Here is a 27,411-nt window from a genome sequence, read left to right as displayed (position 1 = left end):
GAAAGTTTGTGTGTGTGTAAGTATGTTTGTTCCTCCTTTACGCTGCTACTGAAGTAATTTGGCTGAAATTTGAAATAGAAATAGATTTTATTCTGGATTAACACAAAGGCTACTCGAAATTTCATCTCGAAAAATCCATGGTTCCCGATGGAATTGTGAAAAACTGAATTCCAAGTTTAAAAAAAAATTCTACTCCCATTTCGTAATCTACTCAATATAAAACCTCAAACCATATCACTATTCACACTACAGGTCTTTCGGTAATGTTCATTATCACACGGGTAAACCGAGCTATAATTTATATATGTTTTTTTAAATTTTCAAATAATTTTATGGCTTTTGGCCATTGGCTACAAAATTTCAGTCTTCTTTATAAATGACAAAATTTAGGAGACCAAGCCGATACAAAATCAAAGACCCAACGCAAATTATATATTATTTACCAAGTTTTGTTAATTATTTAGCATATTCGTAGAAAAAGCCACTGTACGTAATTAGCACTAGTGCTACAAAGGCCCTCATTACACGACAGTGGCATAAATAACTAATAAGTTGTGTGTAGCTTTGGATCGATCGTATCCTTAAGAGTATATTCTGCAACACAAATGATTGGAATACGTTAAAATCAAGAGTAAATTAGCACCTTCTAGGCAAGTGCGCCTCAACATGGACCACATCATTACTTTCCATTAGCATTAGGCTATTACCGCGGTTGTGTCACCCGCTATTGTAGTTTGGGGCGCTACCTAAGACATTCAGGTCATTGACCCGAACACAATCCAATTCCACGTTTACTGAGTTCAAATTGTAAGCTGCTATGTGTTTGATGTAAAATAAGATACCTTTGTCCCAGTAACTTTATCCGAGTAAAAACTATACTACTATAAGTACAATAAATGTCCAAAAAGGAGGAGGAGGTCTCAATTGGACACCTATTTATTTTGACGTGTGTTGCCTTAAATACCGTCATTGAGTAATCAATTTGGGACAAATGCCTTTAAATCGGCAATAATATAAATGTAAATAAGCAATAACTATACGATGTTATTTTTCACTAATTGGTGTGTAATATGGTTACGTTTTCGAAGTCGGTTGTTATTTTTTTTTTTTATTTGGGTAGTAAACTTGATTTAGTGAACTAAAAATTTAAAGGTATATTAAAAGGCTTTATTTACCAAGCGATATATTGCACTGTAAGTGTAAGTTGACCCACGTCAGACGCGGCGCAAAGTGCTCCGATAACCACGAAAAGCGCGGCCTATCACTTTTTGATAGCATCGCTTTACCAACTTGCCATCTGTCGGCCATTAGCTAGGGTTCGGGGATATTAAAAAAGTGATATGCCAGCACGCTATTCGGACCTTTACACGGACAAAGTGCTGGATTTCTTAAATATCAGTAAGAAACAAAAAGCGAACTAAAAATGTGATTTTGACAAAATATATCAAGTTTTTTGACGTGACGACGTCATAAAATTCGATAAAGCCACCTGCACACTCGGAAAAAGATGACGTCATGCGTCGTTCCCTCGCTCTAAGCCTGCCAACTTGAATATACTTTCAAGTCTATGAAGAAATAAATAGTATTTTAGAAAAAACGAACATTTTCTTTTGAAAAATGCAACCATTCCATCAGTATTTTCTTATGACGTTGTCACGTTCAACTATCGTCGTTCAACTGTGTGAGGTGTTTATTAACTTAACTAAAGTACACATATGCTGCTTCTTATATTCGTGGATATATTTCATGCTCCTGACAAACGTAGAGGCAAAATCCAGTGCACACCTAAACTAAATTACAAGCAAAGAAAAAAAATAGTAATATATTTAGTCAGAGACTATTGACTTTCAAGTTTAACCCAGAATGTGTGTTCATATTTTGACATACATTTGGTACAATTTCGGGACCGATTTATTTTAACGTTACCAGTTATAGACAATTGTAAATCAAATTCAAAACATCAAATTCAAATTTCATTTATTTCAATTAGGCTTAATTTACAAGTACTTTTGAGAAGTCAAGTTATGTCATGATTTAATGGTTGTAATTGAAGTAGAAAACTTAAAATTAAAGTTACAAGAGTACCAAACGCGCTTCGGTCCGAGAATCGTTTGCATCCCTTGGAATGCTCCATTATTTTGTCAAGGTATACCTACAAAGGCATCCAACCCATAGTCAGTCAGCATGACGAAGAAATACTTTTCATTAAACGATACTTTTGAGTAGGTATAGACTGTTCAGACTTCGTCTATCAGAAGTTAGTTTTTTATACTAAATTCTTCAGAATCTTCTATTCAGACTTAGCCAGATTTGTTTGCCTATTATCCAGAGACCTCAGTTATCACCAAATAAACTTTTAAATTGAGAACGACGCTAATATAAATTACTTTCTATTCCTCTTGTAGTTCTTTAGGCGCCTAATTTAATATAAATACCCTTGCGAACCGAAACCACACCACCTTTTAATTGTTATTCGGCTTCGCGCGCTCTCTTATTTGTCTTACACAAGTAATTCGTTTTCCCGTGAGAATAGTTTCAACACGTGCCTTGTCTAGACCAATTGACTGTAATGGACTTTCTGGACTCGAGCGATTTATTCACGAAAGGAAGTTAGTTGCCAATAATCTCTTGTTTATTAGATTTAGTTTGGAATATATTCGTATTATTGGCATAACTTTACATGTAGCTAGTTTGTATGCGTGGCTAGCATTACTAGCTTAATGATATGTTGTTTAATATATAAAATACGTCGGCGTTTGTAGTATACTCCTCTAAAACAGCTCAGCCGATTTTAATAATTTTCTCTCTATATTTGGTAGGTATGAAAATAGGTTGTAAAGTGAGAGGGTACGATGGGTTAACTTTATTAACTTTTTAATCGCGATTTCAGTAATTTTGTATAAAATATAACTATCTTTCTTTTCTACGGCAGAACGTTTGTCTACGTAACGACTACAAAAGTTATTCCGAAGACTACGTCCATAATTACTATACCAGTCACAGTTTTGCAGCGAACGGAGAAACGAAAAACCGCTGTGGACACAAATTATTTACATTTCAGGGCCGGACAGGCGACGACCTCAGCAATTAAGTGACTCGAAATATTTAATGAACAGTGTTCCAACTAGTTCCGTGGCGGAAATGACACTTAATCGGCTTAACTTTGCCTCAAAACTTACCCCGAGCCATCTCGTTCTCTCCTCCCCCAGCGTCGTACAATACGCTGCATCAAAGAAGTTGGAGAATGTGCAATTATGAGATTGTTTTAATTTAGAAACAATGTTGTTGAAGAATTTCCCTACTTCAGCTGAGCTCTGCGAACCTAAACCAAAATTCTTGGTTTTGTACAACATTGTTTCAGGTTTATTGCTTGGCTTCTGATCTTACAATTTATTTTTGCGCAGCGTTCCCCCGCGGGAGTCTTTAACGCGATCATGTTTGCAAACTCGAATGTGGTTTGCTTTTTCTGTAAATATACGAAACTTGGATGTTTGGTACTTACGAATTCAACAGACGTATTTAAAGCACGAGAATTTGTTTACTCTCTTTGTTTGTATAACATATTTAAAGTACCCGTTTGAAACTGAAGTGTTCCAGACGGAATCGATGGAAATATTCGAAGTTCACGACCCTTAAATATCCAATGTATTGAATATATAATGGCCATACAATTTACATTATCTGGTGCGCGAACTTCGGTTCGAAACCCCTTAAAATGGACTGCCCAACAATAACTAGACTACGACATCTCTTATAGTTGGGCGTCCGAAATAAAGTTCGGACTAACATTTAACTAGTTGTGGCAAACAAATCCAAGTGTGACTCTAGTGGCCCGAAGTGCAGCTTTGCCCTGCTTCAAACGGCGTAACGACTTCAAAAAAGTTTTAAGAAATTCATGTCGTCAAAAGTTGGTTTTCACATAGCTCTGAAAACTCTTTGTCGGCTTTTTTCCTAAGTAGAGAATTTAGTAAACTAAGTTGTGCACAGGGCTTTGAATAAATATAAATATGTCAGAATCGTTTATTAGATATCATGAGAAATAATATTTGTGGTATAAAATCTAGTAAGTAATATAACTGTAATAATAATTTATTTTTTACGCTTACTTTGGGGCTAGATAGTGATGTGTGTAGTGTTTAAGATTAGTTATTAATGCTGCTTAATTTAAAGTTCGAAATCGTTTATGGAAAGATTTGTTTTGGAAAGACGATTTTGCTTTCGTTGTAAGGTTTAGGCTTACACATTGTGTGGAAATGAATAAGCGTAAGAAAAATCGACACATTTTGTGTATTTTTTATACATAAATTATCGCCTATTTTTGCTATCAACTGTTTTTGTTAACAGATTTCGATGTCTCTGTTAATTTAAGAATACATTTCTTATGTGCAGTCGTTAAATGCCTATGGCCTGAGACCATTTATCTACTAATACTATTTATTGTCTGTTGTAAATTTGTAATCACTTTAATGTAACAAATTCTTGTTTTGGTGTCGGTACTAAGTTTGATACAGCTTGATTAGACGATCGTTCATCTCAAGAACCTCGGCACAACTACTACACGAAAGTTCCGTGTTAAGTTTTAACGATGGTTAAAATTATATTTATATAAAAGAAACAGTAAATTAAACTTTAAACTTTTAACCATCTGCATGCGCCGGCCGATAAAATACCTCTATGGACTAAGAGCGTGTCATAGCCAGACATACCACATTTCATGAAGGCTGAAATTTTTGCAGAAAAGTAAGTACCGTAATTATTGAGTATGGACTACTGAGTTGAGTATGGAGTACTGGTACTACTGCTGTTTTAGATTTATCGATATTGTAATCTTAAATTATTATTTCTAAATGAATCACACCAACACAACAAATTAAAAATAAAATCCATTTTTATTAAACAAATGTTATTTTTTTTGTTTTCAAATCTTTTTTAAGGACAGCATAGCTGCTTTGTGATACATATTGATGAAAATACTTAAAAAGTATTCAGTGAGAAAAAAATACTAAAAAATAGAAATTCTACACCTTTATTTATTTCAAGCATACACTACTTTGTATAATTATTGAAAATTAATGATTACTATGACTGCTTGCACCTTATTTGTGGTCTATATTGAACATGGCTCAACTATTAGCTAAAGTTTGCCACGAACCGTCTGGTGGCTGGAGATTTGTTTCCTCATGATAATGTGGAAAATATAAAAGAATTATTTTTTATACTTGGGAAAATGAGATGATAGGCTGACAAAAATATTCAGTGTTCATAAATGAAGTAGGTCTAACTAGAGCAGTCTCTCGTTCTAATAGAAAGGCCCATATTTTAAACTGTACATAATATTTTTCCCCAGTAAACCGTTTCCCAAGCCGGACTTTAATGATGTACAGTGGGCCATCGTTTACTAGGAGCAACAATAGGACATAATTCACTGTGCACCGCTCCCGCCCAGAGAAGCTGAGCGAAATCACTGAACCAAATTGCAAATGAAACAGTTGATTCATGGATTTATAAGATGTTCAAGACTGGATTTAATTAAGCATAGTTTTTTTGCTTCGACGTTACTTACCACTCATTAACTAATCGTCTGATTATCGATCTTATTACTCGTAAGTACAGAGTGGCCAGCGCGTAAATAAATTGGATTTTATACGCAGAACGTAAATCTCTTGAATTCAAGTGTCAACATAACGCTAGACTGTATTTAGGTAGAAAACAGGTTGCCTACGCCGATCAACCAGCACTTAACGGCACTGGTCTGCGTAGATAGCTGCTACATAAAGCAGCTACTGATTCTTTGGTTCAGTGGTTAGTCTACGTGACTTCGGATCACTAGGTCCTGGGTTCAAGTTGTGGGGTTACACTCCGTGCCTCAATGAGCAGACGTGCTCCTGCGAGCGGATCATCTCGAGCAGATCTCGACCATTATTATTAATGTTTTTTAGTGGTCGTTAAAGATTCAAACATTATCGCCCTCCGCCCGCCAACTTGTAGTGAAGCAGCCTGGTGTGTCTCAGCTCCATATCTCCTCTCCTGTAAAGAGAGAGGATATGGCCCTATTGGTATGAAAAGAGAGATGATGAACCATGATTTTGGCTTAACTACTTTATTTTATAAAATACGAGTAGGTACGTTTCATAGGAAGATTTGACACTAATGTTTCCCTTCTAATCGCGCCCTAAAAATATAGAATAGTAATTAAAGTGAATAAAACCTAAGATCTCATACATTTAATCAAATCCACGATCTAATGAAGTAAAATTCTTTAAATAACTTATGTAAATTATAGAGATTTCACTAAAATATTTTAATGATATTAAATTATGTATTTCGAATGAATTTTAACAAGATTTTGATTGCATTGGGCACTTGAAATAATATTGAAAGTTGCGAATTCAATCACTGCCAGTATACAAATCCAGTTCTATTGACACGGGAGTGTTTGGACTCGGACACTTGTTATTCGCACTGCAATTCACGTTTCGCTTACAACAACTTTGCTTTGAGAATATAAAACAACACTCATAAAGAGGAATCTACTCTCGAATGACTCTTTGGTTCATCTTAAATACATACGCATACGTAAAGTCGTGATAAATGTGACTGAGAAATTATTTATAACTAGCGGACGCCCGCGCCTTCGTCCGCCCTTAGACCTCTTTAATCCAACTCTTACAGTAATATCGCTGTAAAAATGGAGTAACTTCTCCCGTTTTCCAACATTCCCCTTCACTGCTCTGCTCCTATTGATCGTAGGGTGATGAAAAGCATACTATAACTTGCCTAGTAGAATAAATTGTACCAAGTTTCGTTAAAATCCGTCGAGTAGCTTTTGTTTTTAACCAACATACAGATAGACAAAAAAATTACTTATTGCATCTTTGGCATTAGTATCGATCGATCACTAATTACTCCCTTATAGTTATTTTGGAAATATATTTTGTGCATAATTGACCTCTTTACAGATTTGTTATAAGTATAGATAGACTAGCAGACGTCGAAATTCAGTTTTTCATGAATACCGCAGGAACCATGGGTTTTTACGGTATGAAAAGTAGCCTATGTGTTAATCCAGAGTAAAATCTATTTCCATTCCAAATTTCAGTAGCCGCAGCGTAAAGGAGGAACAGACATACTTACACACTTACACACACAAACAAACTTTCGCCTTTATAATAGTAGTGTGATGTGATTCACTTATTTATTTATTTGTAATTAAAATATTTTTAATTATTACTGAGGGACCCGCTGAAAACCTTTAGCTTGATTACTTATCAAGCTAAAGGTTTTCAGCGGGTCCCTAGTTTTAGTAACATCTTTTGGTAAACTCCCCTTCTCCCAACTTGTATCAATAACGAGGTTATTAAAAGTTGTTACAAACTGCTGTCTTTTTACTGTTGCTTAATTAATACTCATACCATTATCATATATATATGTATACTCATGGTACATTATCTCGTTCAGAAATTTTTGAAACATGAATCAAGATATTTCGTAAAATTAATTTGATTATTCTTTTGTAAGAATGATGATAAATTTTCTTTGCGTCGAAATTACGGTTTACGTACACATTTCAATTCTGGTCGCAGTTTTCATAGACGCCTCTATTGACAGAATTGTTTCTACAGCTAGGGCACTTAATATTCATCCTCACATCGAAAATGCGCAATCAAGTAACTGAAATATCGCACTCTAAATATAAACCCATAACACAAGCGATCCAATTCTTTTAACTTTGACGGCCTCCGTGGCGCAGTGGTATGCGCGGTGGATTTACATAACGCAGGTCCTGGGTTCGATCCCCGGCTGGGCCGATTGAGATTTTCTTAATTGGTCCAGGTCTGGCTGGTGGGAGGCTTCGGCCGTGGCTAGTTACCACCCTACCGACAAAGACGTACCGCCAAGCGATTTAGCGTTCCGGTACGATGTCGTGTAGAAACCGAAAAGGGGTGTGGATTTTCATCCTCCTCCTAACAAGTTAGCCCGCTTCTGTCTTAGATTGCATAATCACTTACCATCAGGAGAGATTGTAGTCAAGGCCTAACTTGTAAAGAATAAAAAAAAAAAACTATTTTTGAGTACTTCACATGGTACTCGTATGTTACTTGTATGTTCATTGCCAATTTGACAATGTTTATTGACAATGTGTTGGAAATAGGGTAGTTGACACTTTTTAAATGGTCTTAGATACTTAATTATCGTTCTACTAGATCGAATTATTTTTTAATTTTTTTGTCAAGGTGTTTACAGTGATGGTCTATATTTCAACTGCTTCATGACGTCATGTTAACAAATTCTAAACAAAAGGAGCTTTTGACAAAAATATTAACAATTAGTTTGACGTTTAGTACATCAAGTAATATTGTGACATCACAATATGGACAGCATTTTTGACGTTTGGTAAATTTGAAAATTACTTGATTTTTAAATTAACTTTTATAAGAAATCCTTAAATTAATGTCGATATATTTCGAATTAATGTATATATTAAATTTGATAATGAGTTAACTACCCTATTCACACGATACTCGTATGTTACTTGTATGTTCATAGCCAATTTAGAAGAAGACAGTACAAATTTGGAAATTGGTTCACCTATGTCTGGACGTCAGAAGTTTTCGCGGGCACTAGATCAATATCGTAGCGGTTCGCGCAAACCTTGCATGGTTCAGTTAAATAAAGTAATAACAATAATAATTATTTTAGTAATCTATCTGCAGGCTAATTCATTATCATTGACTTTGCTAGTTGACATAAAACGAAATGAGAGTTTAGGTAACAGATGTCATCAGATGCTTACTGGTGGATATCTTATTAGGTAGTTGACATTTTGTCGATTGATTTGATGTTTATTTTAATATGTTGATAATAAAGACCAAACTAGTGAATAGGCCAGTATATAAAGTGCGGTAAACATAGACGTAAAGATTTCCAGTAAAATTCAAAATTCAAAATTAATTTATTTCAAGTAGGCTCAGTTTACAAGCACTTTTGATACGTCAGTTGACTATTTGTAAAGATTCAAACACCGGTTCGGAAGGCAGATTCTGCTGAGATGAAACCGGCAAGAAACGCAACAGTTGCTCTTTAAAAAAAAAACATACAATATTACAATATACAATTTATGACAACATTACAATTTCTTATAGTTTTACGTCCTGTGTGTGATCTGCTAAGCTGATCCAACGGCCTCCAAACATCTTTATCATTAAGGAACTCATCAATGGTGTAGTAACCTCGACTATGCAAATGTTTTTGAACACATTGCTTAAAGCTATGCATTGGCAGGTCCATCACTGTCTTGGGGATCTTGTTATAGAAAAGTATTAGTATTATGGGTCCATGTGACAATAAAGGGACCTATAATACTAATACTTTTGTATTGTTTGCATCACTTGTTAAATAAAATTAATTAAGAACGCCAATACACCAGTCATAAGGGACACACAACAATTAATTTGTCCAACCCTGAATACATAGAATGTATGTGTGTACGGTGACATTTGGACGTGGCAACATTTGCTTTGGTGTTTCAATTGAGGCATTTGGGGTCACCACGGCTGTTGCTTTCGACAAACCTTCCTGTTTTTAATAAATACTCTCGGAACTATACTACCTCAACTTATCAACCCATTACAGGACCGTTCTGCAATGCTTATTGGAGACTAGCTGAGGCACCACGGCTTCACTCGTGTAGTTCCCGTTCATGTGAATAACACTCACAAATAACGTGACTTTATAGTAGTAAAAGAATTTTAAAAATCGGTTTTATAGATCCTGACATTTTTTAATGAAATGATAATTTATTGTATTACAAAGTTTACGTAATTGTTCGGGGTGGGACCTTCTAATCAAGTAATAGAGCTGTATTAGAAGGCCCTGCTCTTCCATTATCATGGTTATAACTATTAATTTTTAATCTAAATCAAGTAATACATAATTTTTCTTACAATCCTAACATGCAAACATGATGAGATTAACCCCTACAACATCACTACCTTTTCCTCTTTATAATATAACCATATAGTGCACATTTGTGCGCGCAAGCACAGGTGCACTCTCTTTTTCCTCACTCTCACTATCGGGATGGCAGACCGATACGATCGGTGAAAGATCAGGCGCAGGACCGACGGCTTTACATGCTCTCCAAGGCACGGGGGTATAACAACACCGCTAACTTTCCAACTCGAAGCTGCTATTAAGATTTTTTTTGGCTTGACCCGGGATTCGAACCCTGGTCCTGATTGTTTAGCTGCACCAGCTAACCACAGGACCAATGAGACAGTTTTACAATGTATATTGCTTTAATAATATACCCAACCAGCACGTTGTACAAAATAAAATATTGCTCCGACGAAATCATAATAATTTTTCGATGCAATTTCCTAACAGCTGCCAATCTCTATTCTGTATCGCTTTTCTATTTGTTTATTCGTGTATGTGTGTTTTGGTAGTTTTCATCACATTTTTCACTTTCACGCTTACATTTGGATGTATTCCGAATGAAATATTTATAGGATCACGTAGCTATCTAGATTGGTAAAAAAGCATTTTTTCTGGTATTGAATGATTCAGTAATTTAGTGAAAAAAACTATAAATGAATGAATGTTTGGGTGAAATATCTATAGTAATTCAATATTAATAAATAAATTTTTTTAGTAACACTAAACTACTAGCGAATTTCCATTGTAAGTATAGAAATGGTACAACAAAGTGAGCGAGCTTTATACACTCCTTGAAACTAGGTTACCAGATTTAGGCAAAATTGATCAATATCTGCTTTATTGGTTCAGTGTTTAACCAATGTGGTTTCGGATCACGAGATCCTGGGTTCAAATCCTGGGTCAAACTATACAGAGTTTTCTTTCTTCTAAGAAATTTCCAGTTAAAACTATCAGCTTAGAAATGAAAAAGTTTTAAAAATGAAAAGTTTTTTTTTTATTCTTTACAAGTTAGCCCTTGACTGCAATCTCACCTGATGGTAAGTGATGATGCAATCAAAGATGGAAGCAGGCTAACTTGTTAGGAGAACATTACTACACGACATCGTACCGGAACGCTAAATCGCTTGGCGGTACGTCATTATCGGTAGGGTGGAAACTAGCCACGGCCGAAGCCTCCCACCAGCCAAAACAAGATAGAGAGAGAGAGAACATTAAACTATCCAAGTCTTTATCAATAACATATAAAATATCTATACTAATATTATAGAGGAAAGATTTGATTGTTTGTTTACATTGAACAGCCTCTACAACTTTGAAAAATTCTTTCAGAGCTACACTATTCCCGAGTGCTATAGGCTATATTTTATCCCTTTATTCCTACAGGAACGGGAAGCATTACTAAATTTAGCATTAGGTATCACTCTAAGCCCGCCAACCCGAATTGGTGCAGCTTGGTGGGACTAAGCACTAAGGAAGGCCTGGCTTTGTAGTGGGCTGGTAAAAATAGACTGATAATGATACTATTATGATTCCTAGGTATATTAAAACAAACTGACCCCATAATTGGTCAGAAAATTTCTAGAAAGAAAATCTATTGGATAGTTAAACAAGTTACCCGCCAGACCAATAAAGCAAATGAAACATTATAAAAGAAAACAAACAACAATTTCTCCTTTAAAAATCTTCAAAATAATAACACATTTGTAATAGTGTATTTTCTCGAATAGATAGCTGAGGGCGTCAATATTCTACGTGACCAGTGCTTCGTGTCGTGTCCGAGGAAACATGTGTCGGAAGTGAGGACTATCTATTTGCTCATAGAATAGCCATGGCTGAATTATTTGTAGACATATCTAGTGGAAGATTGGATCTACATTGACTCTGCTTCATGTTCTCTGACTTGCATTACTTTACCGACACTGTTATACTGTAGAATAGAATATAACTATCTTAAAGTACGTTCATTAGGAAATATTACTTTAGTGCCGAAAAGTTGCGCAGTGCACTTTGATATATCTGTTTGTGTATAAGAATAAAAACACAAAGGACTCTCTACAATAATAGAATATTTACAAATAACGCACATGGATTTATTATAGTAATATTTGTCGGAAAAGCAGATGGCTAGTTGGAAAATCATAAAAAAAAATAGCCCATGGTACTTAAACTATCTGTTATTTTTTAAGAGTATTAGTCATGTTTTTTACATACGACCAATATTTCTATTCCGGTCCAACTAGTCACGTTATACGTATTGAGGCTTTTGATATTTATTTTGTTTTTTTCAATACTTATGCAAAAAATCTTTATTGATCACAAAAAAACACTAATCTAACTACTACAGCCTTTCTTGATGAATACTGTTTACCAACAAATAAATTAGAAATGAAGGTAGAAAACGCATGTCATTTCATAACTTTTTTATTTTAAATTATGTATGGTTTGTTTATTAAATGATAAATAAAATATATTAACCATTTCTCTAATTGTTCTAAGCTTATTAATCAAATTTATTTTCATAAATTAAGAACAAGTTAATTATTATTATTATTAGGTGTGAAATGACTAATGATTTATACCCTCATTTTTAATTAGTTTGTTGGTAAACAGTACTCATCAAGAAAGGCTGAAGTATAGAATAGATTTTTATTTGAAAATAACATATAAAAACAAGCATAAATTATAAAGTTATGGTTAGTCACATTCTTAGAAAATATGTATTTCAAACTATAATATATAGTAATTCGTCTATAACAAAGAAACACTTTCCAAGACACGCTTGTTAAGAACACTATGCGCTTTAATATTGTGCTTTGTGCCCATCCACCTAAGCCTTATGAGACTTCCAGCAAAGTTACCTTTCTGACATCACAGCAATACTGCTTCGTTCCAGAAATAAATGTTACAAAGAGAACTGCTCTGCTAATATTATAACTAAATACTTCCTTGTTAGTTCCTAGTATAGGTAGTATACTAATTTTATTGAAACGTATCTTCATTAATTAGGATGCCAATATTATAATATTTATATTTTTCGGCTAGTGAGTTATTTGATCGAATCAGGTTTTCACGTAATTGGGATTTAATTATTTACTGTTTAAATAAATAAGACTGTAAAAGGTTGATAACGTGACTCTCGTTCACTAGCATTGCGTCCAAAATGGCGCATAACCGGTACGCTTGACAGGTACTACAGTGGGGGCTGGAGTACCCTGCCCCCACTGTAGTCTGCTAGTTGAGCAGTTGAGTAGTAATCGCGTCTTTGAAATAGATAGTCGTCTTTCATTTGTTAAGCTTAGTGAAATAGCCAACACAAGCGGAGAAGGGGAGCGTTTACATGTATTAATGTTTAGAGCCCTTTAACCCAACTACTAGCGGTTGCCAGTCCGTGATCCTGCTCGTACTTGACTCTCTGCTCCACAATAGTTAATCTTAGTTTACATCTAAACAAAAAATAATTATAAACTTTATTGTTTGTTTAGTATCTAAAATTCAAAAATAACTGTTGTTATCTCGAGTTCATTTTATAAAAAAGATATATTTATTAGTTTAAGTATTTATTCAGATTGCAATTTCATCGTGATAAATAAATTTAAAATAATAGTTCTATTTCTACAAGTTATTCAAAATTTTGTGCAACATTATTTTTGTTCCAATTTGTACTGGAAAAAGTAAATAATAACGTTAAATGTTTTCTGCGTCAGAAATCTGCATATAAACGAGACTCGCTCCGTCGCTAATTATATAAATAACAAAGTCTACGTTATTTTTCCATTCACATTGGGACTGGAAAACGTAAACTTTGCTTAAGCACTTTTTGGGGACTGAAATAGGGTAAAAGGGCGTGGTATTAAAATTAATAATATTTACATATTTATTTATTTATTATCACATTACTATGCCGTGGGAGACTAACACTCCGAAGGACCACAGTATAAAAGTGAATAAAGTCTGTACGCCGTAGAAGTAAAAATCTCTCTATAACTTGCTTAAAGACTTTGACCTCTCTAGAAGTGCAGCTAGTTCTATATTAGAACGAGTATCCAAAGTTGCTCTAATAGGATCTTACCAAATTTGGCTAGGCAGGAAGAACAACACGAGCGGAGAAGGAGAGTGAGTAGTCACAAGTCCTGGACTTTGCTCGGTGTTTTTCTCTCTACCACGCGATGGACCCGGCACCTGCACGGTGAATCAATGGAATGCTAAGATATTCGTCTCTCAATTGTAGCTACTGTTGTAACTTTTAAGGTACTTCTACGTACTAGAGAAAACACCATCCGTATAATCACGGCGATATTGCCGCGCTTCATAATTTCTTGCTAGCTTTGAGCGAAACGCGTGAGTTTGAGCCTCGTTACTCATGGTGCTTACGACGTTTCGGTCGCAAGAACAAATATCTAGCGATCTAGCGCCTCATTATTAGTGGAAAATTAGTGCAGCGCTAAAACAATTAGGTAAATCAACGCAGATATATCTACTTATATGTTATAGGTCTATAGGACCGTTATAAGCAACGTATAAATGAGAAACAATGCTTTTAATCGACGTAATCAGTACGTGTCTGTATTTTAATAGGAGTATCTTCACATTAAGGTAAATCGAAATGAGCGCAATCGCTTTCCGTATCGTGCAGTCGATCTGTTAATTTATTGTTGTTTTATCGACTTTTAACAACATTAAACACAGTACATTATATAAAAGTTACAATTTGATTTCATTTTTAATTCATGTCCAATCAAAGTTAATCCATATAAAGTTTGTAAAACAATTTTGATTTTTATTCTACATCAATGAAACGTGATAGCCCAGTGGATATGACCTCCGCCTTAAATTTGGGGGACGTAGGTTCGAACCCGGTCCGGGGCAAGCACCTTCAACTTTCAGTTATGTGCAATTTAAGAAATTAATATCACTTGTCTCAAACGGTGAAGAAAAAACTACGTGAGGAAACCTGCGAATTTTCTTAATTCTCTACGTGTGTGAAGTCTGCCAATTTGCATTAGGCCAGCGTGGTGGACTAAGGCCTAACCCCTCTCATTCTTATAGGAGACTCGTGCTCAATAATGAGACGAATATGGGTTGTTCATGATGATGAACATATTGATAAATCACAGCAAGAGCAGGGTTTCCACACGAACAAAACTGCTAGTATCTACTAGTAAAAAAAATAATATGAGATTTTTTTTTCCAGCTCTAGGTCTGGAACCGGACTTCCTCTACCCGCTGGAGAACGTCACCATAGCCCAAGGGAGAGACGCTACCTTCACGTGTGTGGTCAATAACCTCGGTGGTTATAGGGTGAGTGGCGACTCCGCCACCGCCAGGGTGTGTATCAGAACATTTCACTACAGCTAGACCGATAGAACGAGCACCTCCACTCAGCACCTGATTTTGAGATCTATAATTTTTTCCGGGCATGATTTATTCCGATACACAAATTGATTCAAATCCCAATGAAATAGAGTGAGTGGAATAGCAATGAAGATAGGGAAGCGTCCATTCCAACTCATAGATTAGAATCTCAAATAACTTGTTTGTTTTGTCAAATAAAAATAGCTAGTAGATTTATTTCAAGGCTCGCTCGTAAGTTTTTATATTTAAATTAAAAATTTAACCGTCTTTTTACCGAATAAAGAAATGACAAAAATTATCTTTAAAATCGGTATTAAGACTTACGTTACTTTTTTTTTAATAAAATTCTTTATTACAGATATCGGCAGTACTGCCTTGATATTCAGTATATTATTAACTGTTTTTAATATCTTATGCAATACATAAAAAAATGTTTTGCTCAGAAGTTCATGCTATAAAATTCAAAATCAAAAATTCACAATTCATTTATTTCAAGTAAGCTTGCAAGCACTTTTGAAACGGCATGTTATGTTATAATATAATGGTGATAAAAAGAAAACTTAAAATTAAATATACGGGGGTTCTAAACGCACCTATTATATAATTATGAAAGAAAGAAAATATCTTTATTGCTACATTATGCCCCACAACACAATTAAATAAGAATAGCATTCGGTAAGCTGAACGCCAAGGTCTTCAGCTCACACGACCTTAAACTGTCTACGAAAGTGTCAGTATATATGGCTGTTGTATTGCCTAACCTTTTATATTCGGCTGAGACGTGGTGCTTATATCGTCATCACATACGCACACTCGACCGTTTCCACCTTCGGTGTCTCAGGAGCATAATGAGGATCCGATGGCTCGATCAAGTGCGCAATACTGAAGTGCTACGAAGGGCCGGTGTGGATGGAATTGAGGCTTACCTTATTAAGCGACAACTACGTTGGTGTGGGCATGTCCTGCGAATGCCGGATGAGCGGGTAGCTAAACGCATCTTCTTTTCAGAACTCCAGAATGGCAAGCGCAAGTCTGGCGGCCAGTACCTTCGGTACAAAGATGTTCTGAAAAGACACTTAAAACGTTGTAATATAAATCCCTCGCGTTGGGAGGACATGACTACAAATCGTGCAAAGTGGAGACAAACGGTGAAAGACAAGACAAAGGAGTTTGAACAACAACGTCGACTCGACTTAGATCGGCAGCGAGATGATCTTAAGCTTCGTCCACCTGCCGCAATTCCATACAATTACTGTGATGGTGTGCTAACCTGTGCCCTATGTAGTCGCACTTTTAAGGCCAAAATAGGGTACATTAGTCACTGGAAAGCACACCAGAGAACTATACATCCGAGTTCCTTACCCTGATTTGAGGAGTCTGAAGCGTCGCTGTAGCCGAAATCGGCTTTGAGGCATCACTCACTCACAAATAAGAATAATAAATACCCTTCGGTATGTAGCATAACCTAGAAAAAAGTCCCAGCTCAGCATATTGCTATATGCTCCCCATTAGCGAAGAGCGCTGATTTTCAGCTAGGACCCCGTTCCAAGTGCCAGCACGAAAACAGGCAACATAAACCCGTACTCAAAGCTTAAGAAAAAAAAATGATAAAATATAAAATACAACAAACCAAAATTAATTAACAAAATTATTGAATACAATAAATCAAAATTAATTACACACTCACCTACTTCTGTTTTAGTAGTAGTTTTCTGTGGACGCAATCGCATTTAATCAGTGTACTCACTAGATATTGAACCATTTTATTTTAGTTTGGATCACCAAATTCTATGCAGTTACCAACAACTGTCTGAATAGAAACATTTTAACATTCGCGCTTTAATAGGAAATGCCGAACTTCAATATCGACTAAACAAAATAGAACAAGTCCAATATTGCCGAAATGTTCGCTCCTGTGAGCCACCAAATAAAAGATAATATTTTTATTTATAAACCAAATATAAAATGTAAAGTTCGACATTAATATACTTTGCATTTTATTTTAGTAATTCAAATAAAACCAGATAAGCTATTTTAATATCTTCAAATGACGACAAAGTATACCTACCTCATAACCTAAAAACGATTTTCGATAGTTTAAAAAAACAGACGCCCAATTATAGATCTCAAACGAATAGTCTTCTGCACTTAACTTCCACACTTCTTTAGCACACAATCTGTCAATGCACCTCTTCAACACCTTATAGAAACTATCTCTATATAGCATAGAGTAAAGAATTAACACTATAACTAAATTTGCACAGTTCGTAAATTTGTTCACTGTAGCCTATAGCTAGCACAATCTGCACTTACACCTATAAACACAGGCACATAAATTGAAGACTCAAGAATGAAGTGAGCGCTAAGCATGTTCTTGAGTTTTACGATAGTGATGCATATTACCTGATGCACCTTTTAGAAACTATCTTTATCTAGCATAGCGTAAAGAATTAACACTATAACTAAATTTGCACAGTTCGTAAATTTGTTCACTGTAGCCTATACCAAGCACAATCTGCACTTACACCTATAAACACAGGCACATAAAAGGAAGACTCAAGAATGAAGTGAGCGCTAAGCTATGCACAACACTAAACCGTTCTTGAGTTTTACGATAGTGATGCATATTATTCGCAATGGTTATGACAAATATGTAAGTAATTTTGTAGCATGTACCAAATGCACTGCACTATGTCACTCCCTAACACTATTATTTATATTACTTTTTTATGTTTTACATTTTAATTTGATTATTATTGTTTATTTTACTCTTTGTATATAAGTATAGCTTAATTTTATTAATAAACAAATAAAATTAAAAAAATTAATTAATAATAAAAATTTCGAAGAAAATCCGCTTTCATGGAATAGGTGAAGCTTTGTTTCAATTTAGTTATCATACCTCCCTAATTATTATAATTTGAGAAACATTTCAATTAAGGTAAAGTTTAGAAAATATTACGCTAAATGTTTCTGATTATAGGAGAATTATATATAATGTAAACGTTTGTTACGTTTAGGAGAATTATTCATTTGTCAATGTGACCTGAATATAGTACCAAGGAAAGAAAGAAAACAAAGGCAATTTTGCGTAATTTTGAAGTTAAGCATAAAATAAAACATACTTAACTGAATGTGATGATATTTATAGCAAAACTACTACACTGTTTCTAATATAACAAACACCTTTGTTTTATTAGGTTTGAGATTGCTAAGAATTTTTAAAATCGGTTCAGTATCCTGAGATTACCCTACCCTACAACCTTACAAACTTTACCTGTTTATAATATTATAGTATAGATAGTTAGATTACTGCATTAGGTTACATTTATCATACAGATAACATCTACATACATTCGATTTAATACCATCGCAAAGCCGTGAAGCAGGCGGAAATGTAGTGTGCATTCGGGTATCAATTAATTTGCAAAGCGAAACCGCTAATCCACTACGAGGCTATTCCATTTAGGCAAGACCTTGCAAAACAGACACTTTACGAAATTAAAATAAAGCCAGGACAAACCCCCTTAGTCCCCGTTCAATCATTTCGAGAGGCACTCCTCTCAACTGTCCCCGCAGTTAATCTACATCTGGTTTAATATCGTCGAAATATTCGATATTGTGTCGCATACGAAATTAACTTTTACATTTATTCAGTACGGGTGCAATAATTAATTTTATTATAGGTACATTTGTACTATATTTTGATCTCTAATGTATACTTATTATAACTGTCTGAACTATTAATATAAAATATATTTGTAAATTACTAATTTGCATAAAATAAAGTAATCATCCCTTGTAAGAGTTTAAAAATACTAAAACTCTTACGAGGTATTCAATAGTACATGAGAGTTTAAATGAACACAATAATATTTTTCAATGCTAGGAACAATCTATACCTATACAGACACGGTACTCGTAAGTAGGTATAACATAAAATCTTCATAACTATTATTTTTTTCCCATGAATAAATTCAAATAATAACAATAACATACAAAATATCTAGTTTTTTTTTAATTTAAATAATTAAGTCGTTCCTGAATTAACTAAAATTTGATTTGCAAGAAATCGTATTTCATACGAATAAGCCAAATCAACTGGGGACAAAATTGCACAATCCTACAATTTCTCTTTTTCCGATACAATCATTTATACCCCACTCCCCTGTGGATAACCGAGAACGAACTGTCTTCCAAGGAATAGGTCAGTCGATTTCCCAACTGTTGCGAACCTCGTATAAATATCATTCCTATTTGCTTTCACTGATCACACAGTAATTACAGCTACGGTAATATCTTTAAGTCCCGAGAGTCTAAAACTGATAATAAATCATTAATGTGACTAAATAACAGGATTTCGTGTTCCATATGTACTAAGAAGTTACGTAAAATTACTTAGAATAAAATTTTATAGCAATTTACCCGATTACTACGAGTAACACAGCAATGTGAGTCGTTAATTTTTTTCTATATGATTCCCAAGTTAACAATTTATCAACCGGTACTTAAAAATGATTCAACACATTAATCGTTATTATTGATATCATTATTTTATAAGGATACGTTCACTTGTTGAACTCACAATATTGACACTTTTTTTGAAAGGATTTTAAATTATTGTTCGTTATTACTATATTCTACTAGTTTGAAAAAACTATCATATTTTTATGAGACACATAAAATTTTTAAATTTAAATATTTCTTGATAATAAGAGCCAACGCTATCAGCCATGATGGTCTATATTTTATCGGTGTCATGACGTCACGTTAACCCGTAAACATGCCTTAGTTTGTGACGTCACAAAATAAACGACTGCGTTTTTGACGTTTGGAAAAAAATTAAATTACATAATTATTAAATTAACTTCTATAGGAAATATTTAACTTATAATAATTATTATCGATATATTTTGGACCCTTATTCCATGAAATTAATATTGTATAAATTAAATTTGATATTAGTCAACTACCCTATTAGATAATAAAAAAAAGAATCTTTTTAAGAATTATAAATTGATGAATAGAATCTAAAATATCAATTTATTACAAAAACATTGCCTGTGTTTGATATATTTATGATTTTGGCAATCAGAATTCATAGGATAGAACTTTACGATGTAATAAACTGTACGAATGTAGAGCTACAATAAAATTATCCGAACTGTAAATAACAATTTTGGATTAGCCACTAGAATATTAATAATTTCATTTCGTTGTCCTTTTTATAACAATTATTACAATTTATACACCGCAGTTTCACTCGCTTAGTTCTTGTTCACATAAGAATATGGAGATAAATTATAGCCCATGACATTCACAAATAATATGTGACATTCACAAATAATATGGCTTTCTATTCATAAAAGAATTTTCAAAATCAGTTATGTAGGTCCACAAATTAACCTCTTCAACATCACAAGCTTTACATCTTTATGATATTACTAAAGATTTCACTTTGTTGAAGAGATTTTATTTTGTTGTCTTTTTTTAACCGACTAAAAAAATTGGTTCTACATTGACGATGTTTTTTTATGTTTGTTATCTCATAACATCTTCATTTCTAACGTAATCCAATCAATTTTTGATGCTTCAGATCCCTTCAGATTGGTCCCATTCAATTTTCACGAAAATCGTTTTAGTACTTCGTGTAAAAATCAAACTTCGTGTAAAAATCAAAATATGTAAATGAAATAAGTGAACAAAATTGCTTTTTATAGTAACGCATCTTCGAAGTCGGTTCATTTTTTTTGTTAATAAAATTTTATACCAATACTTGCATAATTTATCTAAATATAACTATTCACACAATATCACACGTATGTAACAGTATCTATCGATAATTATATAACTTATTATTATTTAAACAACAAGAAACACTTGCCATAATACAAAAACATTATAACATCACACCACGTCGATATGCACCGCTGGTATGGATGAGTTTAAAAAATGGTAAATATTAACATTCAAATTTATTATTTAATATTTCCTGTTTAACATTTATTTTATAGTTGACAAGTTGACGCAATTTCTAATTTCAGTTTAAAAATAAAATCAAATCTGAGATTACGTCAATTAATTTTCTTTTGAAACCCAAGCAACTAATTTAAGGACAAAATCTGCTCTATCAAGGAGATCATTGATTGGACATGTAGTGTATACGCAAAGGTTTGAACAGTAACGATATTTATTTTTTGTTTTTGTTCAAAAATAAGATTCACTTGCATATTTTAATAATAAGTTTCTAAGCCTAAGCGCACACGTAAGTAGTTTTGGTGATTTGTCAAACAACAATACCAGACAAGGTATCAAAATTTGGGCTAAAATCAGCCTCAATTTAGCGTTCTTACACGCGTCGTCCCATACATCATCATTGCTCACAATTAATTTAGAACGTGCACGCGTAGGCTTAGTGTAGTGATGTTAAATTTAGTCACGTAAAGTGCACAAATTAGTGTTTGATGCACACGCACTATACGAAATTGGATTGCTTAGTCCTTTATATAGCACCTGATTTCTGTAGCACATACACTTTCTTTGCACCACTCTATAGTGTCAAAACTCCCCCAGTAGTGAGACTTATGAATTTTAAAATAATATTATTGATAACTAAGTTATAAGAACTATTCTTGATTTATTTGAAGTAAATCAGCAAGTGAAGTATATACGATACCTTCATAAAATATCTAGTAAAAAGCGTCCAGCAAATGTATCTCCAACGCCATATTTTGTGGACGTTATTCCTTTTTTGTTACGCGCTATGCAGGAAATTAGCTTCTATTGCGCTGTCGACGCTTTTGGTAAAGCGGGCAAAACGAGGGCGTTTTCAGTGTACGCCCGCAGTTCGCCTCATAGCTGCGACCAGACGAAAATGTAATTAAAAATTCCGAGAGTATTTTGCGAGTCGCTCGCAACAAGATAGTGTTGCCAGCGCTCGAGGATCGTTGTCATGACTGCCTCTTGGGAAGTATTCGCTTGTAATTAGACTTGTTCGCTCTAAAAGTCTTCATCGCTTACGTTTTTTACAACCGCTAACGTTCTTCCATCAGAGATAATCGCGGTTTTATTGTGTTCTTTCGCTGTCCCCGATTCTGTGATTCCACCATCCCCTTTCTCCCTTTTATATTCATAAAAATGTACTGAAGAATGGTCGGTTGTATTCCCCGAGACAGGTGGCATGGATCAAGGCGGACACTAAAGCGATTCTGGCGATACACGAACACGTGATCACCAACAACGCGAGACTGAGCGTTACACACAGTGACTTCAACACGTGGACTCTCAACATACGCGGGGTGAAACGGGAGGACAGGGGGCAGTACATGTGCCAAGTTAACACAGACCCGATGAAAATGCAGGTATTTAGTTTCAAGCTTATTAGATACTTTTATTCGTTTTTATATTGTTATTAATCGGACTAACGGTGCAGTGTAAGCTTATTATAGCTGCTGCGAGGTTTATCCATTGTTTTTCCATTTAATGTTATATTTTCTCTTAGTTTTATATTCTACGGAATTGACTCGCTTTGACTATCTATACTTTTTTATACGTCTGAATAATATTTTCATTATTAGCCCATTTTGTTGGTTCACTACAATGCCATGGTCTTGCTTTATTGAGTTTAAACCTACCGTTCCAACGTTATCATCACGTTATTATATTATATATATAACATCATGTTTGACTGTTGTATTGATTGTATCATCAGCTGGTCTATTCACTATTTTGGTCTTTATTGTTAACTTAACTCAATTGACAAAATATAATCTACATAATATTATACAAAATACAAATGTCATCCGTTGCTTACTGGTGGATATCATAAAGTGTGTAGATGACATTTCAATTGATTTGTTGTTTACTTTAATAAAGACCAATTTAGTGAATAGGCAGATTGTTATCAAACCAAAACAGACGGATTAAGGCCTTCTTTGAGATAAGAAGTTGTACTACCACCAACTTCCCAACTCCTGGCTGAGGCTTTAACTGAGAATTTCTTAGAAGAAAAAAACTCAATATTTAATTAACCTACGGAAAACTTGACCTATAGGCTACGGAACCACTGGACAACGACTCAGTCCTGAATAATGCAGTAGGCACATATAGGAAAAAAGTGCCTCAAATAAAAATAAAGACTCAAATTACCTTGAGACAAGATTTCTTTATTGCCCAGAAGGCGTGAAATTTTTAATAGATCTTTTGATTAAACAATTAAATAACTATCTAATTTATTTGTATAAAAAGTTTTCATATCAGTGTTATTAATATAATAGAAGACCACGTGAACAAAGTGACCTAAAGACGTAATAGTTAGTGAACGACTAAGATTAAGTTATTGGGCATTATCTTAGTATAATAATAATATATTTATAAGTTTAGGTTAAAGTTAAATTACTAATTAGTCACATAAGCAGGCTAGATCGTAATTTTATGTAGTACCAGATTGGTACTATACAACAGAGAAAAAAAAAGTGTTATTAATACATGCGTTTGTTGCAGACAGCATTTCTAGAGGTAGTGATACCTCCTGACATAGTCTACGAAGAGACGTCAGGGGACATGATGGTACCCGAGGGGGGGTCCGCCAAACTTGTGTGCAAAGCGCGCGGCTTCCCCCCACCCAAAATAGTGTGGAAAAGAGAAGACGGGGGTGATATCATATCAAGAGGTGGACCACAAGGTAAAACTAAAGGTAAATATTTTGAAACTACTTTGAATTTCATAAAAACTGCAGTTTGCCGGTTGTGGGAATGAACTCGCTCGTATGAAAATATGTTTATAAAAATTTTCTTGAAAGTATTATAATACAAATATTTTATTTTCCTAAAATGTTTCGCTAGTATTTACGTACGTAATAATTCAGCCAGAAATTTAAATTAAAGAATTAAAGGCTCGATATTTCAACAGTTCTTTAAACATGTAAATACGTTGATACCTACCAAAAAAAAAAATAGATAAGAAACTGAATATTGAAGTTTAGAGTACTCTATATATTTGTACAATATGTGTTCTGTGCCTTTATGGGCATAAATTCATACAACATACAAACCTTGCTAGGGTGCTAATACACATTGTATATACACTTAAGAACCTATGAGTACCTAATTTGTATACATTATATTACTTACCTATTTTAATTAAAAATACCAGTTCTACGACATAATTAATTTGGGCATATACTTTGTACTATTGTGAGATAGAGAAGGAACTTGGAAGAACATGGTATGTTTATAAAAAATAAATAGGTATATCACCTTTTTTTAAATCGATATTACAGATACTTAAAATCAAGACGTCTTTAAGATTCATAGACAAATTGAATTAATGCATTAAACTGTAGAAAGGGCAGTTTTATAATCTAAATCCTTTTATTCGCGCTATTCTATCCTTGAAATCGTATAATAATAATCGTCTGGTAGTACTTAAGGTGACAACAGCCTATGGACAAAACATCTATCATCATCATCCTACCAGTCGATGTATGTCTACTGCAGGACATATACCTTTTGTAGGGACTTCCAAACATCACGATACTGAGCCACCTGCATCCAGCGAATCCCTGCAACTCGCTTGATGTCGTCAGTTCATCTGGTTGGGAGTCGGCCAACACTGCACTTACTAGGGCGGGGTCGCCATCCCAGCACTTTGGGACCCCAACGTCCATCGGCTCTTCGAACTATGTGCCCCGCCCATTGCCACTTCAGCTTCGCAACTCGTTGAGCTATGTCGGTGACTTTTATTCTTCTGCGGATCTCCTAATTTCTGATTCGATCACGCAGAGATACTCCTAACGTAGCTCGTTACATCGCATCTGGACAAAACATCCATCAAATCAAATTTGAGCCTATTCTGAAAAAGAGCATTTTTTGACAGAACTTGTCAAGCAGCATTTCTGTTTCATTGTGTTTAAAAGGTATTATTACCTATATAGATAGATATAAATAGATATATAGATAGATAAGATATGGTTGAAAGTTTGCCGCGATTCACGAAAATAGTACGTATTAAGAACGCCATACAGGTGACTTTCAACGTGCTGTACCCATGATATCTGAAAAACGTTTAGTTGAAAATATCGCTTGCATGTTGTATTGCGAAGTGTTGCTCTGTTATGGGGGGTGTTTTTCCACTTAATCACATGTACCACTACTTTTTTACATTTTAATTATTACTTGAAAATATCATAGAATCTAATACTAGATAGCTCTATACGTATTTAAACTTCTAAAAAAAAGTCTTTTATTTCAGAAATTTTATTGAAAAACATTTTCAAAATACACAATCGAAGCTAGGTGGTTGTGAATAAAATGAATGAATGAATACGGAAGAAAACTATAGCGTCCCTTTTAAAATAAATCATGAAATAACAAGAAATTTATAGGTCTAGAATATCATGCAAATTTTATGAGTAAGCGTTCGCGTGCCTTCCCATTATTAATAAGGTACCTAAGGAAATATATGTTTATGAAGATCGGTATCATTACTTTAGTGGTTGTGTTGAGATTGTTTCTAATTTAAATTTAGTTAAACAATCTTCAAATAAAATAAGAAAGAGAAGAAATTTAAATAGTCGTGATAGCCCAGTGGAGTCTCTGCCTCCGATTCTGGAGGGCATGCACCTCCAACTTTTAAGTTGTGGGCATTTTAAGAAGTTAAATATCACGTGTCTCAAACGGCGAAGGAATACCAGAGAAAATGTTTTTTTTTTATTTTCTCTGACATGTAAGTGTATTTCGATTAAGTGAAAAATCATTAAAAAAATAATTAATCTATACTATTATTACAACGTAAAAATATATATACCTTTTCACGGCTACGCCACAGAACCGATTTCTGAACGTTGGAGCAGAACACTTTTTACTTTTTTCCTGGAATTTTTCACAGATTAAAAAAACTGATTTTACGCTAGTTTTCTTATAGTAGGTATTTTAAATTTAATTTAACAAAGATCTATTTCTCAGAGAATAATCCAGATATTTAAGAGAACACAGGGTAGGAATTCTTGAAAATATGATCTGCTATCCATAGCGATAGTTTAATTAAAACTTGAAAACGTGTAGAGTATGCAATCTCAACTTGAACAAGTCAGCTTGACCCCTAACTAGTTCGCGATGCATAATACACAGCATAAGCACCTATAACAATTTGTTTGTCTAACTTAAATTGAGTAACGGTATTGAATTCAATTAAAATCAATTATAATGCCTGCATTTTATGTTCCACTTTAAAATGCTCTAAAGGATTTTTCACACTGACAAAGTCTCTGGCATCCGCTAGTAATTTTATACTGTACACACACAGAGTAACCAGAGTGATTCTTTACTAGCAACGTGCCGGTGAAACCCATTAAAAAAAACAAACGTCACGCGTCTTCTTGACAACCGCATATACAAACTTTTTTCATAATTTGTATTTCAAAATTCAACACTAACAATAATTACGTAAATTAATATAATAAAATAATAATCAATAATTATCAATAAAAAACTACTCCATCTTATTTCTTTCGTTTTTTTGGTCAGTTTTTAAAATATTTAAAAACATAAGACGCCATTTTTCTTGAATCGTTCATTATAATGTCACACTGACTCCAGAATGTATTACTTTTTGAATTTCGTATTTGGAGCGGCTACGACTCCGTCGTGTTCCGTACGCACCATCTGTATATTAATGATTAATCTGTGTGTAAATATTGGAAAAGGGCCGTCAGTCATCATCATCAGGATATGTTAAGGACCTTCATTATTCTCCTTATAGAATATCCTACTATTTTTTTATAAGAGAAAGATTTGGAGGACCCGTCATGCTGCCCCAAAGCTGCTTTCCAGATTTAAAATGTTCATGTACGGACTTTGTGATGATCAAATATCCGTGATAATCACCGGATATTTTGATAGCCGTGATAGCCAGTGGATATGACCTCTGCCTCCGATTCCGGAAGGTGTGTTCGAATCCGGTCTGGGGCATGCACCTCCAACTTTTCAGTTTATCGAAAATTAATTCTAAATTCGAATTTATGAAAAAATCCATAATTAACAAATTATGGCATTTCATCTATACCTGAACTTTTATAACCAGATCAAAAATGTACACAACTTGAAAAAAAGTAATTTATTT

At 34.2% G+C, this 27,411-nt stretch overlaps 1 protein-coding gene across 1 annotated transcript in view; it reads left to right on the top strand.

Moving 5' to 3' along the window:
- Nucleotides 1-27,411, top strand: part of LOC112052709 (lachesin) — a 91,216-nt gene that overhangs the window by 39,533 nt on the left and 24,272 nt on the right. Inside the window, exons 3-5 of the mRNA XM_052881865.1 lie at nt 15,131-15,264; nt 22,467-22,652; nt 23,794-23,986. Of these exons, the coding sequence (XP_052737825.1) occupies nt 15,131-15,264; nt 22,467-22,652; nt 23,794-23,986 (513 nt within the window). The remainder of the gene's footprint in view (nt 1-15,130; nt 15,265-22,466; nt 22,653-23,793; nt 23,987-27,411) is intronic.

This window comes from Bicyclus anynana, chromosome 1, assembly GCF_947172395.1.
Source record: "Bicyclus anynana chromosome 1, ilBicAnyn1.1, whole genome shotgun sequence".
NCBI lineage: Eukaryota > Metazoa > Arthropoda > Insecta > Lepidoptera > Nymphalidae > Bicyclus > Bicyclus anynana.
The sequence above is the reverse complement of the archived record's forward strand: the minus strand, read 5'-3'. Positions and strand labels throughout refer to the sequence as shown.